This window comes from Leptodactylus fuscus, chromosome 9 (assembly GCF_031893055.1).
Source record: "Leptodactylus fuscus isolate aLepFus1 chromosome 9, aLepFus1.hap2, whole genome shotgun sequence".
NCBI classification, from domain to species: domain Eukaryota; kingdom Metazoa; phylum Chordata; class Amphibia; order Anura; family Leptodactylidae; genus Leptodactylus; species Leptodactylus fuscus.
Window position 1 is genome coordinate 5,406,032 of NC_134273.1, and position 19,966 is coordinate 5,425,997.

A 19,966-nucleotide genomic window follows, 5' to 3' on the forward strand; every position below is an offset into this window, starting at 1 on the left:
GTACATTACACCCCTCCATCTGACACTATACATTATACATTACACCCTCCATCTAACACTATATATTGTACATTACACCCCTTCATCTGACACTATATATATATTGTACATTACACCCTCCATCTGACACTATACATTGTACATTACACCCTCCATCTGACACTATATATATTGTACATTACACCCTCCATCTGACACTATATATATTGTACATTACACCCTCCATCTGACACTATATACATTGTACATTACACCCTCCATCTGACACTATATATTGTACATTACACCTCTCCATCTGACACTATACATTGTACATTACACCCTCCATCTGACACTATACATTGTACATTACACCCCTCCATCTGACACTATATATTGTACATTACACCCCTTCATCTGACACTATACATTGTACATTACACCCCTCTATCTGACACTATATATTGTACATTACACCCCTCCATCTGACACTTGGCATTGTACATTACACCCCTCCATCTGACACTATATATTGTACATTACACCCTCCATCTGACACTTGGCATTGTACATTACACTGTTCCATCTTATCTTTGCTGATGTACCTTATGGCACTTGGCATGGTGCTGTGATGTGGGGCTGACATACCTCTGCTCTGTGACCCATTACAGGATCACTTTAGTATTCAATTAACTCCAGAGGACTGGCCATTGTGTCACTAATGATTGTAAAGGTGACTGCAGGGCGAGGGGCTGAGGTATATACACGGGGGCGATGGGGCTGAGGTATATACACTGGGGGCAATAGGGCTGAGGTATATACACTGGGGGCAATAGGGCTGAGGTATATACACTGGGGGCGATGGGCTGAAGGAAATACCAGAATCCAAGGATTAAGAGTGGATCTATAGTGGATATGTAAGGGAAATATAGTGGATATGTGGTGGATCTACAGTATAGTGGATCTATAGTGGATATGTAAGGGAAATATATTGGATATGTAGTGGATATATAGTGGATCTACAGTGGCTATCTAGTGGATCTATAGTGGATATCTAGTGGATATCTAAAGGATCCATAGTGGCTATCTAGTCGATCTATAGTGGCTATCTAGTGGATCTATAGTGGATATATAGTGGCTATCTAGTGGATCTATAGTGGCTATCTAGTGGATCTACAGTGGATATATAGTGGCTATCTAGTGGATCTATAGTGGCTATCTAGTGGATCTATAGTGGATATGTAGTGGCTATCTAGTGGATCTATAGTGGATATGTAGTGGCTATCTAGTGGATCTATAGTGGATATGTAGTGGCTATCTAGTGGATCTATAGTGGATATGTAGTGGCTATCTAGTGGATCTATAGTGGATATGTAGTGGCTATCTAGTCGATCTATAGTGGCTATCTAGTGGATCTATAGTGGATATGTAGTGGATCTATAGTGGATATGTAAGGGATATATAGTTGATATGTAGTAGATCGATAGTGAATTTATAGTGGATCTATAGTGGCTATCTAGTGGATCTCTAGTGGATATGCACATTCGCCCACACGTTGCGGGATGATGCCAGTCTTTCCCAGTGATTTCATTTAATTATCCACTTCCATCCTCACTAAACAAGTGCGGTTCGTCAGACAGCTGCCCGCGGCCCTAATTTATCCCCAAGGCTCACATATGCCAAAATGCTTTATTACGGCAAGAAAAGAGCAATAATATTAAGCAATTTCCAGTGAACAAATGTCAACACGAGCCTGAAAGTTACCCCATGACATATTATATGTGAGCCTGGAGGAATGGGGGAGGGGGGCTGGTGATTTTAGCCCAAGGATTAACAAACCTGTCTGTAATAACCTTTGTCTATGATGGGGGGGGGGGGGGAGTGTTATATCCGCCGGTCATGAGAGTGTTGTCATCATCAGGCTTGTATTGTTACATGGTAACCCCTTATATCATAGCTGAGAGCAGCAATGTAACCCTATCTGATGGGATGGTGGACAGGAGCAGGGCGAAGGTCGGCCAAATTACACATCCCTTTAACCACTGAGAACATGCAGATGTGATGGTTCTGTATTTTTGATTACGTATAATATAATATAATATATTGTGTTTGTGTCTTTTATATTATGTAAGATTACATTTACATAACATATTGTCTTTGTAACTTTTCTATTTACATATTTTATTAATATTTATATTATGTTTTTAGACCTTATATTATATTTACATTATGTATTGTATTTATTTTCATATAATATAAATTATATTTATATTAATTTTATATATATTTTTTTCTATATTTATATTGTACTTTTCACCTCTATTTATATTGTACATTATATTTTGTATCTATTTTCTTCCCTAGGACTATGTGAAGCTTATTTGTCAGACAAGTTGTACTTCATAATGGTGAATATGAAATACTAGCCTCTGCCCGGGACTTCGTCTGCGTATTGTTGGCAATGATGATCCGCCTATATTCAGCAAATTTCTGCCATCGATGGTCCGCCTGCTCCTGCATTTTGGCAGCTCTTAAGCTGTCCTGCTGCTGAACTTGTTCCTCGCACCATGCCTGTGATTGTTCCAGTATCTCAGCAGCTCGCTGGGAAGCCATATAATGAGCATGTTGTTGGCGTCGATGATCCCCCTCATCTCCACTTGAGGAGACCCCTGTGACTTCTGGCTCCTTCATAGCTCTCGTTGTTAGCAACAAATTAGATTTTCATTTTCCAGGCATGTTTAAGATTGACAACATGCCAATTTGGATTAAAGGTGTTTGCCCATGTCAGTGTGTCAGCACTGCCTGGAGCAGATAGATAATATGCAAATATAGAAAGAAGATCCAGCACTTCCCGACGTCTTAAAAACTTCCAATCTTTATTTTCAATACATTAAAATTGAAACATGGCAACCATCATAGGGTGAAAAAAAAAATATATGGCTACGCGTTTCGGGACACGTCTGGTCCCTTCCTCATGGCATACTACAATGATATTCAAACTTCCCTTATAAAGACACCCAACCTTAGAAACTCCCCCCATAAGAACAATTAACCCTTAAATATATATACACATTCCTCTTGTAAACATTACATATAATATATATATTCCATTACAATATCATCCACCATACAAGTATATTATAATGATCAGCCGTATTTCAACCATACTAGTGATTGACCATATGTTTTATATCCTTCCACTAAAGTCCTATACACATTATGCGATTCCTATCATATCTACCGGTATGTCTAGAAGAGATAGGAATCACATAATGTGTATAGGACTTTAGTGGAAGGATATAAAACATATGGTCAATCACTAGTATGGTTGAAATACGGCTGATCATTATAATATACTTGTATGGTGGATGATATTGTAATGGAATATATATATTATATGTAATGTTTACAAGAGGAATGTGTATATATATTTAAGGGTTAATTGTTCTTATGGGGGGAGTTTCTAAGGTTGGGTGTCTTTATAAGGGAAGTTTGAATATCATTGTAGTATGCCATGAGGAAGGGACCAGACGTGTCCCGAAACGCGTAGCCATATATTTTTTTTTCACCCTATGATGGTTGCCATGTTTCAATTTTAATGTATTGAAAATAAAGATTGGAAATTTTTAAGACGTCGGGAAGTGCTGGATCTTCTTTCTATATTTGGATATCTTACAGCCGGATGAGTCCACCAGCTTCCGTGCACACCGACACAGGACTTAAGGACATTGAGAGGGGTGAGCTGAAAAAACTTAATTCCTTTTTTGTATAATATGCAAATGCTTGTACACTAAAGGTTAGTGTGTTTGTGTTTACACAGAGAGATAACGGCCCTGGCTGAGATAAAGCTGCTGCAGGAGCAGTGTAATATAGTATGTGAACATAAATTCATAACAGTCGTGAAGCCATGTCATTTACCGGGATACAAAGTAGCCTATATTTTAATCGAGGTTACAATCTATCTATGTGCCGAATTTCATTCAAATCCGTTCAGCTGTTTTTGCGTGATTGAGGAACAAACATCCAAACTTTCACTTTTAGGATATTAGTACAATACAATGTATTAGAAAGCTGAAGAAAAAAATCAGATTGGGGTGGATTTGTAAAAAAAAAATGCAATTGTGGCAATCGGTGCTGACCATGTGGTAAATAATACAGATCACCTATACAGAGCATGATATTTCCGGCACTAAATGTTTAGACTTCCAAATATTATAGAATTTTATTATATTCGAGTTAACAGAGACGTTTCGGTCACTAGGACCTTCCTCAGTACCGGATATGGTGCAGTCCAGGAAGAAGAGAATTTTAGTTCTAGACAGAACTCTCTTCTTCCTGGATGTTTTCTCCAATTTGGCTTCCATTCTACTTTCACTGCACCATATCCGAAAGAAAAAAGTTGTAATCCCCAAATATCCCCAAATTCTCTTTATAAGTATAACGAGCCAGAGCTGCTATAGATGACACAGAAGAATGCAGGAAGTAGTGGAGGTGTAATACCTCATATCTCCTCTTGGAGTGCTGTAGAATTAAACAAGTCCTGCACAGAACACAGAAGACCCTCGTGCTCAGCGTATCATTAATAGATACTTCTAACAAAATCAGACGATCCCTTCACCCTCCCAAAATGGATTTATCCTTTTTTTTTGCAAATACAACAATAAATTAGGCCACTCCCCCTCCCGAACCAAACAGGGGGAAGCTGTCACCAGACATCTCAGGTGAAGACATCCTCCATAGAACATATGGGAGGGCATTAAATATGGCTGCCGGTAAGTCTGCCATCAGTTAGGGCGCTCCCATACTGCCCAGCTCCGGTTTAGTTCCACCTCCCACCCCCACCCTTCATTGTTGGGTGATGGTTGACTCTTTAGGGGGTTGAATACTTTTGCAGGGCACTTTATGTTAAAGTTTAAGGTCACAACATGGCTGCATTTTTTTCTTTTTTGCAAAGAGTAATGTAAATGAGCACTTACCGAGGGAGACGTTACGTCGGGCGGAGTAGACATGTCCCCAAAAAGCGCTAATTGTGTCACAGCCTAAGAGGAAACAAAAAGGGGTAAGAGAAAGAAAACATTACTGATTTCTTATGGGCACAACACAAGGTCCGGGCACAAGGTCTGCTCACATATCACAGTAACATGGCTAGATCAGAACTTAAAGGAAAACTCCTCCGCTAGCTGACAACAGCCAAGATTAGGACAGAGAGTATTAACATCACATGCATAGAGCCCTTTGTTACGTCCCATAATGCATTGCCACAGTCATTTTTGTGCACCCTGGGCGGAGCTTGGTTGTCACATGACTATGAGGCCCTGCCCACTTGAGAAAATAGTCTGTTACAATCTGTTACAATGTGGCAACCAGTCTAGTACAGTGAATAATGGTCGTGCTAAGTATTGGGCGGAGTTTTCCTTTAAAATCCATCTGGAGAGGAAAATTAATTAAACACAATATAATAAATTTACATCACAGATTTAGCAAAAAAAAATTCCACTTAAAGTGAATATTTAATGATTGGATTCATTTTATAAGACATCAAAAAACACAGCTAAAAAAAAATTGAAAAATAGATCCTTAAAGGAGCTTTTCAGGACTTAAAGGGGTCCTCCAGGGTTGTGATATTGATCACCTGTCCTTATATTTGGTCATTAATATGAGTGGGGGTCTGACACTTGACACATGAGATGATTGAAGGGGCTTCATTGCTGTGTCCTCTTCACTACTCACCAAGCAGTGCCATACATTGTATAGTGGCTGTGCTTGGTATTACAGCTCAGCACTATTCATTCGAATGATCTGAGCTGCAGCATGGTCATGTGACCAATAAACAAGACATCACTGGCCTGAGAATAGGAAGTGAAGCTCACCCAAGGCCCACAAGCCCTTCAGTTTATGGATAGAGGTCCCACATTCTAAGGACAGGTCATCAATATCATCATCCTAGACAACCCCTTTAAACATCAATGGCCTATCCTTAAGGGGCCCGCACCTCTCTCAGGACAGAGATCCCTCTCCTTGGTCTTTCCTGGGAAGGAGGTGGCTCACTATATTCACTTCTACCATAACCCAGTAGGAAAACTCCTATCATTGTGGATGACTCCACCCAGGGGACATGGGAGTCATGGAAAGAGTCAAGCAGGCGGGCTTGTTCTGGATATGGGGCGGTCCTAAAGGTGTGACCTACATGTATCTCATGGATATGCTCTAAATGGATAAGATGGGAATACTCCTTTAAAAACCTAAAAGCCAACTTCCAATGTGAAATACTCCTGGGCAATAATGAGATCATAATATAATTATCATATTGTATCGATTATCATTAATACTACAAAAAATTGATAATAATCAGAAGAAGAAGAAGGAAAGTTACAATCAGATCAATAATCATTCTTCACATTCTGCTCATTTGACACAAAGATTGAGTTACATATATAATAAATTCCTCACTACCTGCCAGCTCCACTAGGGGGAGCTTTCTGTATACCTTTATTATTGAGTTCCGTGTATATGTAACAATATGCAGTAAGCTCCTGAGCTCCCCCCAGTGGTGGCTGACAGCATCCTATCATTTACCTCTATGTCTATGCTTGGAATTTGGAGCTCTGTATCACAGAAAGGAAGCTCCGCCTCCTATAAAGATATATTGTAACATTTATCAGCACTACATTTCTGACCTAAAAAAGTTACATTTTTTCAAATAATGAAAATTCACTTTAAGCTTTAAGGAACAGTGCAGCAAATCAGGACTGATCTTCTATCTCTAGTGTCCTTTGAATCTCCAGCTCTGTCTCCTTTGTCCCCCTTTAAGGTCATCACAATGTATCAGATTTTCTGGACTGTTCCTTTAAGGATACTGATGTAATCTCCTGCGGTATAATGCTATGAAGAGTCATTCACATGGTAATATTGTTTGTTAGCAATGTGGAGGGTTTATGAATGAATAATTTACTGCGCACTTGACCTCTTTTTAAGTTCCTTGGCTTATTTAGAATGTTCTACTAAAGAAAAAGAAAAAAAAAAAAAGAAAAAAACTAAACATTTATAATGTCAGGCTGTAAAGGAGAACTGGGAAGAGATCCAGAGGAGGACGACCTCAACGATTCACTCCGAGCCGCTGCAGATAATTGAGGAACGAGCAGGAAAATGTAATAAATGGCTGATAAGTTCAACAACCGCAGAAAAGAAGATGCAAAAGAGAAGTGGCTGGAGAGAAGATGCAGAAGAGAAGTGGCTGGAGAGAAGATGCAGAAGAGAAGTGGCTGGAGAGAAGATGCAGAAGAGAAGTGGCAGGAGAGAAGATGCAGAAGAGAAGTGGCTGGAGAGAAGATGCAGAAGAGAAGTGGCTGGAGAGAAGATGCAGAAGAGAAGTGGCAGGAGAGAAGATGCAGAAGAGAAGTGGCAGGAGAGAAGATGCAGAAGAGAAGTGGCAGGAGAGAAGATGCAGAAGAGAAGTGGCAGGAGAGAAGATGCAGAAGAGAAGTGGCAGGAGAGAAGATGCAGAAGAGAAGTGGCAGGAGAGAAGATGCAGAAGAGAAGTGGCAGGAGAGAAGATGCAGAAGAGAAGTGGCAGGAGAGAAGATGCAGAAGAGAAGTGGCAGGAGAGAAGATGCAGAAGAGAAGTGGCTGGAGAGAAGATGCAGAAGAGAAGTGGCAGGAGAGAAGATGCAGAAGAGAAGTGGCAGGAGAGAAGATGCAGAAGAGAAGTGGCAGGAGAGAAGATGCAGAAGAGAAGTGGCAGGAGAGAAGATGCAGAAGAGAAGTGGCAGGAGAGAAGATGCAGAAGAGAAGTGGCAGGAGAGAAGATGCAGAAGAGAAGTGGCAGGAGAGAAGATGCAGAAGAGAAGTGGCAGGAGAGAAGATGCAGAAGAGAAGTGGCAGGAGAGAAGATGCAGAAGAGAAGTGGCAGGAGAGAAGATGCAGAAGAGAAGTGGCAGGAGAGAAGATGCAGAAACAGAAGTGGCAGGAGAGAAGATGCAGAAGAGAAGTGGCAGGAGAGAACACGCAGAAGAGAAGTGGCAGGAGAGAAGATGCAGAAGAGAAGTGGCTGGAGAGAAGATGCAGAAGAGAAGTGGCAGGAGAGAAGATGCAGAAGAGAAGTGGCAGGAGAGAAGATGCAGAAGAGAAGTGGCAGAGAGAAGATGCAGAAGAGAAGTGGCAGGAGAGAAGATGCAGAAGAGAAGTGGCAGGAGAGAAGATGCAGAAGAGAAGTGGCTGGAGAGAACACGCAGAAGAGAAGTGGCAGAGAGAAAAGGCCGAAGATCTGACAGCAGAGAAGACAGAGCAGGAACAGGTAACTGATGGAAGCCATTGGGGCATATTGTTGGGTCTTCTCGCCATGCTAGAAGGTAAAATTAGTCAACCCCTGTCCATAAACCCTATTGGTCCAAATAGTCATCAGCAAGAGGGTTACTGAGACCTCTTATTATGTGGCCGCCGCGTATTATGGCCAGTTAGGTCAGCTGACCATGGGGGGGGGATCCTCCTCAATTCTAGTGTATGCAAGACAAGGTCGGAATGGGTTAATAGTCCGGGATGTAAAGACGACTAGCATGAAGAATGTGAAGTCTTAGATCAGCCCCAGTGTTATTGAATGACCCGCTATAATTTATCTCATCTCCGCCCCCTTGACGTTTTATAAGCGCAATCTGATCGCGCGTCATTCAGTTCATGGCTCCCCCAATTACTGATGATTTTGATGATTATTGATGGTCATTATTAATTATCTAATCCATTATCTTAATCATTGTCTGTAATTAGAACATCCAATCATGTAAGATTTCCCGCACTTAATAAAATCTCGTTCTATTGCGCTACTCTGGCGGCGATCACTCGACCCGTCTTACCTCCATGACATCAGAAGGATTCTCATCAAAAGAAATTAAATCTGTAACTGCATCTGAAAATGTATTCTGTAACAGCAAGAAGGATGGATGAGCGTGAAATGTGCGACACAACTGGAAAAACGGCGAATACGAAGAAGACGAGGAACAGAAATGATAGGGAATGGGCCAATATGTCACAGAGGAGACTGAAGGAGGAGGCAAGAGGGCCGATCCTAGGAATGCTAATCCGTAACACAACCTATAAAGACCATCACTAAAGTCACTTCAAGAATCAGAAATATAAAAGGTGTATAACTGTGTACATACATTACATTACTTATCCTGTATTATACTCCAGAGCTGCGCTCACTATTCTGCTGGTGCAGTCACTGTGTACATACATTACATTACTTATCCTGTATTATACTCCAGAGCTGCGCTCACTATTCTGCTGGTACAGTCACTGTGTACATACATTACATTACTTATCCTGTATTATACTCCAGAGCTGCGCTCACTATTCTGCTGGTACAGTCACTGTGTACATACATTACATTACTTATCCTGTATTATACACCAGAGCTGCGCTCACTATTCTGCTGGTACAGTCACTGTGTACATACATTACATTACATTACTTATCCTGTATTATACTCCAGAGCTGCGCTCACTATTCTGCTGGTACAGTCACTGTGTACATACATTACATTACTTATCCTGTATTATACTCCAGAGCTGCGCTCACTATTCTGCTGGTACAGTCACTGTGTACATACATTACATTACTTATCCTGTATTATACTCCAGAGCTGCGCTCACTATTCTGCTGGTACAGTCACTGTGTACATACATTACATTACTTATCCTGTATAATACTCCAGAGCTGCGCTCACTATTCTGCTGGCGCAGTCACTGTGTACATACATTACATTACTTATCCTGTATTATACTCCAGAGCTGCGCTCACTATTCTGCTGGCGCAGTCACTGTGTACATACATTACATTACTTATCCTGTATTATACTCCAGAGCTGCGCTCACTATTCTGCTGGTACAGTCACTGTGTACATACATTACATTACTTATCCTGTATTATACTCCAGAGCTGCGCTCACTATTCTGCTGGTGCAGTCACTGTGTACATACATTACATTACTTATCCTGTATTATACTCCAGAACTGCACTCACTATTCTGCTGGTACAGTCACTGTGTACATACATTACATTACTTATCCTGTATTATACCCCAGAGCTGCGCTCACTATTCTGCTGGTACAGTCATTGTGTACATACATTACATTACTTATCCTGTATTATACTCCAGAGCTGCGCTCACTATTCTGCTGGTGCAGTCACTGTGTACATACATTACATTACTTATCCTGTATTATACTCCAGAGCTGCGCTCACTATTCTGCTGGTGCAGTCACTGTGTACATACATTACATTACTTATCCTGTATTATACTCCAGAGCTGCGCTCACTATTCTGCTGGTACAGTCACTGTGTACATACATTACATTACTTATCCTGTATTATACTCCAGAGCTGCGCTCACTATTCTGCTGGTACAGTCACTGTGTACATACATTACATTACTAATCCTGTATTATACTCCAGAGCTGCGCTCACTATTCTGCTGGTGCAGTCACTGTGTACATACATTACATTACTTATCCTGTATTATACTCCAGAGCTGCGCTCACTATTCTGCTGGTACAGTCACTGTGTACATACATTACATTACTTATCCTGTATTATACTCCAGAGCTGCGCTCACTATTCTGCTGGTGCAGTCACTGTGTACATACATTACATTACTTATCCTGTATTATACTCCAGAGCTGCGCTCACTATTCTGCTGGTACAGTCACTGTGTACATACATTACATTACTTATCCTGTATTATACTCCAGAGCTGCGCTCACTATTCTGCTGGTGCAGTCACTGTGTACATACATTACATTACTTATCCTGTATTATACTCCAGAGCTGCGCTCACTATTCTGCTGGTACAGTCACTGTGTACATACATTACTTATCCTGTATTATACTCCAGAGCTGCGCTCACTATTCTGCTGGTACAGTCACTGTGTACATACATTACATTACTTATCCTGTATTATACTCCAGAGCTGCGCTCACTATTCTGCTGGTGCAGTCACTGTGTACATACATTACATTACTTATCCTGTATTATACTCCAGAGCTGCGCTCACTATTCTGCTGGTGCAGTCACTCACTATGCCAGAATGGACATCTACGCCAGTTAGGAAGTTGCCTTGATATCCATTGTAATTCATGCCTGAATACTGGTGTGAGTTTTAGTAAATCTGTCAGACATGGACTTCTTGGCCCCCAATTCCTGTCCTGCACAATTCGCACAATGTGGGGGTGGGGCTTGCATCGGGGACTGAGTCACCAGTAAAGGGTCTTACATGTAACTTGAGCCTCCATATCATCCCTGTACAGTTCTCTAGGGATCATGTATTTGCGCCATTGTGTACATACATTACATTACTTGTATATCTCATGTAGTAGAAGGACCTTTGGGGCCCCCTTAGGGTCCTGGGCCCGGTGCTACCTCTGCACCCCCTATAGCTATACCCCTGCACACATAAGTGATTGTCAGGGATTTGTAGGTTTCCGCCATTGCTGTCTTTCCGCAGACGGTCATTGCTGACATTTCCTATGAGGAGCGGTCATCGCCTCTGTTTGCCCTTGAAGATGTCGCTTTCCAGTAATGGACGCCATAGACCTGTGCGGGGTCATTACTTATTCTTATATATCAGTCAGACTGATTGAAGGCGTCCTCATCGGTTATAAGACAATCACCGTATTACCTCCGCCGGTGACATCATCAAGGACTTTTCTATCATTTTTAACAAGTAACGTTACAGCAGAGATTTGTGTAAAAGTCTTAATATTAGGATGTAGCAGAGCCGAGCGCTGCAGATTCATGGAGATCACACGTGTGATAATGGAGGCAAAAGGAGGGAAAGGATCACTATTCTATGGTTTATTACATCCACATTATATGCACTTATATATTGTATCAGTTCAATTTTCCGTTGCATTGTATACATTGTATCAGTGCAGGATTCTGTTACATTGTATACACTTGATGTATAAGTTCTGCAGGATTCTGTTACATTGTATACACTTGATGTATAAGTTCAGGGCTCTGGTACATTGTAGACACATATATTGTATTAGTTCAGTGTTCCGTTACATTGTATACATTGTATCAGATCAGTGTTCCGTTACATTGTATACTCTTGATGTATAAGTTGAGGGCTCTGTTACATTGTAGACACTTATACATTGTATCAGTTCAGGATTCTGTCACATTGTATACATTGGATGTATAAGTTCAGGGCTCTGGTACATAATATACACTTATACATTGTATCAGTTCAGTGTTCCGTTACATTGTATACACATGATGTATAAGTTGAGGGCTCTGTCACATTGTAGACACTTATACATTGTATCAGTTCAGTATTCTGTCACATTGTATACATTGGATGTATAGGTTCAGGGCTCTGGTACATTATATACACTTATACATTGTATCAGTTCAGGATTCTGTCACATTGTATCAGATCAGTGTTCGGTTACATTGTATACATTGGATGTGTAGGTACAGGGCTCTGGTACATTATATACAGTTATACATTGTATCAGATCAGTGTTCAGTTACATTGTATACATTGGATGTGTAGGTACAGGGCTCTGGTACATTATATACAGTTATACATTGTATCAGATCAGTGTTCGGTTACATTGTATACATTGGATGTATAAGTTCAGGGCTCTGGTACATTATATACACTTATACATTGTATCAGTTCAGGATTCTGTCACATTGTATACATTGGATGTATAGGTTCAGGGCTCTGGTACATTATATACAGTTATACATTGTATCAGATCAGTGTTCGGTTACATTGTATACACTTGATGTATCAGTTCAGGGCTCTAGTACATTATATACACTTATACATTGTATCAGATCAGTGTTCGGTTACATTGTATACATTGGATGTATCAGTTCAGGGCTCTAGTACATTATATACACTTATACATTGTATCAGATCAGTGTTCGGTTACATTGTATACATTGGATGTATCAGTTCAGGGCTCTAGTACATTATATACACTTATACATTGTATCAGATCAGTGTTCGGTTACATTGTATACATTGGATGTATCAGTTCAGGGCTCTAGTACATTATATACACTTATACATTGTATCAGATCAGTGTTCGGTTACATTGTATACACTTGATGTATAGGTTCAGAGATCTGGTACATTATATACACTTATACATTGTATCAGTTCAGGATTCTGTCACATTGTATACATTGGATGTATAAGTTCAGTGCTCTGGTACATTATATACACTTATACATTGTATCAGATCAGTGTTCGGTTACATTGTATACATTGGATGTATAGGTTCAGGGCTCTAGTACATTATATACACTTATACATTGTATCAGATCAGTGTTCGGTTACATTGTATACATTGGATGTATAAGTTCAGGGCTCTGGTACATTATATACACTTATACATTGTATCAGATCAGTGTTCGGTTACATTGTATACACTTGATGTATAGGTTCAGGGCTCTAGTACATTATATACACTTATACATTGTATCAGTTCAGGATTCTGTCACATTGTATCAGATCAGTGTTCGGTTACATTGTATACATTGGATGTATAGGTTCAGGGCTCTGGTACATTATATACAGTTATACATTGTATCAGATCAGTGTTTGGTTACATTGTATACATTGGATGTATCAGTTCAGGGCTCTAGTACATTATATACACTTATACATTGTATCAGATCAGTGTTTGGTTACATTGTATACATTGGATGTATAGGTTCAGGGCTCTGGTACATTATATACACTTATACATTGTATCAGATCAGTGTTTGGTTACATTGTATACATTGGATGTATAAGTTCGGGGCTCTAGTACATTATATACACTTATACATTGTATCAGTTCAGGATTCTGTCACATTGTATACATTGGATGTATCAGTTCAGGGCTCTAGTACATTATATACACTTATACATTGTATCAGATCAGTGTTTGGTTACATTGTATACATTGGATGTATAGGTTCAGGGCTCTGGTACATTATATACACTTATACATTGTATCAGATCAGTGTTTGGTTACATTGTATACATTGGATGTATAAGTTCAGGGCTCTAGTACATTATATACACTTATACATTGTATCAGTTCAGTGTTCGGTTACATTGTATACACTTGATGTATAGGTTCAGGGCTCTAGTACATTATATACACTTATACATTGTATCAGTTCAGGATTCTGTCACATTGTATACATTGGATGTATAAGTTCGGAGCTCTAGTACATTATATACACTTATACATTGTATCAGTTCAGGATTCTGTCACATTGTATACATTGGATGTATCAGTTCAGGGCTCTAGTACATTATATACACTTATACATTGTATCAGATCAGTGTTTGGTTACATTGTATACATTGGATGTATCAGTTCAGGGCTCTGGTACATTATATACACTTATACATTGTATCAGATCAGTGTTTGGTTACATTGTATACATTGGATGTATAAGTTCAGGGCTCTAGTACATTATATACACTTATACATTGTATCAGATCAGTGTTTGGTTACATTGTATACATTGGATGTATAAGTTCGGGGCTCTAGTACATTATATACACTTATACATTGTATCAGTTCAGGATTCTGTCACATTGTATACATTGGATGTATAAGTTCGGAGCTCTAGTACATTATATACACTTATACATTGTATCAGTTCAGGATTCTGTCACATTGTATACATTGGATGTATCAGTTCAGGGCTCTAGTACATTATATACACTTATACATTGTATCAGTTCAGGATTCTGTCACAGTCGGAGCTCAGAGATGATGTATCGCAGGTTGATGACCTGTCACTGCGTCCGCTGTCTGGAAAGGCCATGACTACGATGTGTAAAGGACAAGGGGGATGGGTCACGAGACCCTCATTTATATTGTCTAGAAAGGGGATGAGATTTACTAATGAGCGGCCAAGAGGCGAGAAAACAACCGCACCGAGCAACCGATGGGAGACAGAACAAATAGTCAGCCAGGCAGTGACACTACCCCAGGTTTATCACAGTGACCGCTGCTGCTGGATCTTTACACTTCTATTCTATTTATTCCACTCTTTAGTTAATTTACTTTGAGCCTGAAGTTTTTGCCACCATTTAGCGAAGTCTTACGCATTTAAGCCACGCCCTCTCCCTGAGAATCCGCATCCACATGATTAGCATGTCGAAAGATTGGAGCCCAAATTACAAGCACCACGTTATACCAAAGGTAGTAAATCTGGCTCAATATGTACATACATTATACACTGGAGAGGCTTAGATACAACTGTATCTAAGAGGCTCAGCAGACAGTATCATACTGTGTATACAGTCTATACTGTATATACAGCTCAGCCACAGTGTATCTCAAACCAGAGGATCAGATACAGCAGCTGAGCCACACTGTTACATAGGGTAGGCTTAGATATATGGATCAGTGAAAAGTATTATATATTAGAGGCTTAGATACACAGCGCAGAAGACAGTATTGAATGTTAGGCTCATATACATGGGTCAGCAATCAGTATCACACATGGTAGGATTAGATACATCATCTTAACACATAGTATTACACATGGAAAGCTTGGATACACAGTATCACACATAATATGATTAGACACAGAAACTTATCTGACAGTATCCCACACTACAGGCTTAGATACACAACTCAGCAGACATTATCCCACACTACAGGCTTAGATACACAGCTCAGCAGACAGTATCCTGCCCTATAGGCTTAGATACACAACTCAGCAGACATTATCCCACACTACAGGCTTAGATACACAGCTCAGCAGACAGTATCCTGCACTACAGGCTTAGATACACAGCCCAGCAGACAGTATCCTGCCCTATAGGCTTAGATACACAGCTCAGTGACAGTATCCTGCACTACAGGCTTAGATACACAGCCCAGCAGACAGTATCCTGCACTACAGGCTTAGATACACAGCTCAGCAGACAGTATCCCACACTACAGGCTTAGATACACAACCCAGCAGATTGTATCTTGCACTACAGACTTAGATACACAGCTCAGCAGACAGTATCTTGCACTACAGGCTTGGATACACAGCCCAGGAGACAGTATCCCACACTACAGGCTTAGATACACAGCCCAGCAGACAGTATCCTGCACTATAGGCTTAGATACACAGCTCATCAGACAGTATCCTGCACTACAGGCTTAGATACACAGCCCAGCAGACAGTATCCCACACTACAGGCTTAGATACACAGCCCATCAGACAGTATCCCGCACTGCAGGCTTAGATACACAGCTCAGCCGACAGTATCCCGCACTATAGGCTTAGATACACAGCCCATCAGACAGTATCCCGCACTACAGGCTTAGATACACAGCCCAGCAGACAGTATCCCGCACTATAGGCTTAGATACACAGCTCATCAGACAGTATCCTGCACTACAGGCTTAGATACACAGCCCAGCAGACAGTATCCCGCACTACAGGCTTGGATACACAGCCCAGCAGACAGTATCCCACACTACAGGCTTGGATACACAGCTCAGCAGACAGTATCTTGCACTACAGGCTTAGATACACAGCCCAGCAGACAGTATCCCACACTACAGGCTTAGATACACAGCCCATCAGACAGTATCCCGCACTATAGGCTTAGATACACAGCCCAGCAGACAGTATCCTGCACTACAGGCTTAGATACACAGCCCAGCAGACAGTATCCCGCACTATAGGCTTAGATACACAGCCCAGCAGACAGTATCCCGCACTACAGGCTTGGATACACAGCCCAGCAGACTGTATCTTGCACTACAGACTTAGATACACAGCTCAGCAGACAGTATCTTGCACTACAGGCTTAGATACACAGCCCAGCAGACAGTATCCTGCCCTATAGGCTTAGATACACAGCTCAGTGACAGTATCCTGCACTACAGGCTTAGATACACAGCCCAGCAGACAGTATCCTGCACTACAGGCTTAGATACACAGCTCAGCAGACAGTATCCCACACTACAGGCTTAGATACACAACCCAGCAGATTGTATCTTGCACTACAGACTTAGATACACAGCTCAGCAGACAGTATCTTGCACTACAGGCTTGGATACACAGCCCAGGAGACAGTATCCCACACTACAGGCTTAGATACACAGCCCATCAGACAGTATCCCGCACTGCAGGCTTAGATACACAGCTCAGCAGACAGTATCCCGCACTATAGGCTTAGATACACAGCCCATCAGACAGTATCCCGCACTACAGGCTTAGATACACAGCCCAGCAGACAGTATCCCGCACTATAGGCTTAGATACACAGCTCATCAGACAGTATCCTGCACTACAGGCTTAGATACACAGCCCAGCAGACATTATCCCGCACTACAGGCTTGGATACACAGCCCAGCAGACAGTATCCCACACTACAGGCTTGGATACACAGCTCAGCAGACAGTATCTTGCACTACAGGCTTAGATACACAGCCCAGCAGACAGTATCCCACACTACAGGCTTAGATACACAGCCCATCAGACAGTATCCCGCACTATAGGCTTAGATACACAGCCCAGCAGACAGTATCCTGCACTACAGGCTTAGATACACAGCCCAGCAGACAGTATCCCGCACTATAGGCTTAGATACACAGCCCAGCAGACAGTATCCCGCACTACAGGCTTGGATACACAGCCCAGCAGACTGTATCTTGCACTACAGACTTAGATACACAGCTCAGCAGACAGTATCTTGCACTACAGGCTTAGATACACAGCCCATCAGACAGTATCCCGCACTGCAGGCTTAGATACACAGCCCAGCAGACAGTATTCCGCACTATAGGCTTAGATACACAGCTCATCAGACAGTATCCCGCACTACAGGCTTAGATACACAGCCCAGCAGACAGTATCCTGCCCTATAGGCTTAGATACACAGCCCAGCAGACAGTATCCCGCACTATAGGCTTAGATACACAGCCCATCAGACAGTATCCTGCCCTATAGGCTTAGATACACAGCTCAGTGACAGTATCCTGCACTACAGGCTTAGATACACAGCCCAGCAGACAGTATCCTGAACTACAGGCTTAGATACACAGCTCAGCAGACAGTATCCTGCACTACAGGCTTAGATACACAACCCAGCAGACAGTATCCCGCACTACAGGCTTAGATACACAGCCCATCAGACAGTATCCTGCCCTATAGGCTTAGATACACAGCTCAGCAGACAGTATCCTGCACTACAGGCTTAGATACACAACCCAGCAGACAGTATCCCGCACTACAGGCTTAGATACACAGCCCAGCAGACAGTATCCTGCACTACAGGCTTGGATACACAGCTCAGCAGACAGTATCTTGCACTACAGGCTTAGATACACAGCCCATCAGACAATATCCCGCACTATAGGCTTAGATACACAGCCCATCAGACAGTATCCCACACTACAGGCTTAGATACACAGCCCATCAGACAGTATCCCACACTACAGGCTTATATACACAGCCCATCAGACAGTATCCCGCACTACAGGCTTAGATACACAGCCCAGCAGACAGTATCCCACACTACAGGCTTAGATACACAGCCCAGCAGACAGTATCCCGCACTATAGGCTTAGATACACAGCCCATCAGACAGTATCCTGCACTACAGGCTTGGATACACAGCCCAGCAGACAGTATCTTGCACTACAGGCTTGGATACACAGCTCAGCAGACAGTATCTTGCACTACAGGCTTAGATACACAGCCCAGCAGACAGTATCCTGCACTACAGGCTTAGATACACAGCCCAGCAGACAGTATCCTGCACTACAGGCTTAGATACACAGCCCAGCAGACAGTATCCTGCACTACAGGCTTAGATACACAGCCCAGCAGACAGTATCCTGCACTACAGACTTAGATACACAGCTCAGCAGACAGTATCTTGCACTACAGGCTTAGATACACAGCCCAGCAGACAGTATCCTGCACTACAGGCTTAGATACACAGCCCAGCAGACAGTATCCTGCACTACTGGCTTAGATACACAGCCCAGCAGACAGTATCCTGCACTACAGGCTTAGATACACAGCCCAGCAGACAGTATCCTGCACTACAGGCTTAGATACACAGCCCATCAGACAGTATCCCGCACTACAGGCTTAGATACACAGCCCAGCAGACAGTATCTTGCACTACAGGCTTAGATACACAGCCCAGCAGACAGTATCCTGCACTACAGGCTTAGATACACAGCCCAGCAGACAGTATCCTGCACTACAGGCTTAGATACACAGTCCAGCAGACAGTATCCCGCACTACAGGCTTAGATACACAGCCCAGCAGACAGTATCTTGCACTACAGGCTTAGATACACAGCCCAGCAGACAGTATCCCACAGTACAGGCTTAGATACACAGCTCAGCAGACAGTATCTTGCACTACAGGCTTAGATACACAGCCCAGCAGACAGTATCCTGCACTACAGGCTTAGATACACAGCCCAGCAGACAGTATCCCGCACTACAGGCTTAGATACACAGCCCAGCAGACAGTATCTTGCACTACAGGCTTAGATACACAGCCCAGCAGACAGTATCCCACAGTACAGGCTTAGATACACAGCTCAGCAGACAGTATCTTGCACTACAGGCTTAGATACACAGCCCAGCAGACAGTATCCTGCACTACAGGCTTAGATACACAGCCCAGCAGACAGTATCCTGCACTACAGGCTTAGATACACAGCCCAGCAGACAGTATCCTGCACTACAGACTTAGATACACAGCCCAGCAGACAGTATCCCACACTACAGGCTTAGATACACAGCCCAGCAGACAGTATCCCGCACTATAGGCTTAGATACACAGCCCAGCAGACAGTATCTTGCACTACAGGCTTAGATACACAGCCCAGCAGACAGTATCCTGCACTACTGGCTTAGATACACAGCCCAGCAGACAGTATCCCACACTACAGGCTTAGATACACAGCCCAGCAGACAGTATCCCACACTACAGGC

General features: G+C 42.2%; 1 protein-coding gene across 7 annotated transcripts in view; it reads right to left on the reverse strand.

Annotated features, from left to right (window-relative positions):
* The window catches only part of DAB1 (DAB adaptor protein 1), a 499,349-nt gene that overhangs the window by 24,595 nt on the left and 454,788 nt on the right, over positions 1–19,966 (reverse strand). For all 7 annotated transcript variants that reach the window (XM_075286464.1, XM_075286463.1, XM_075286461.1 and 4 more), the window contains one exon: positions 4,956–5,018. In XM_075286464.1, the coding sequence (XP_075142565.1) occupies positions 4,956–5,018 (63 nt within the window). The remainder of the gene's footprint in view (positions 1–4,955; positions 5,019–19,966) is intronic.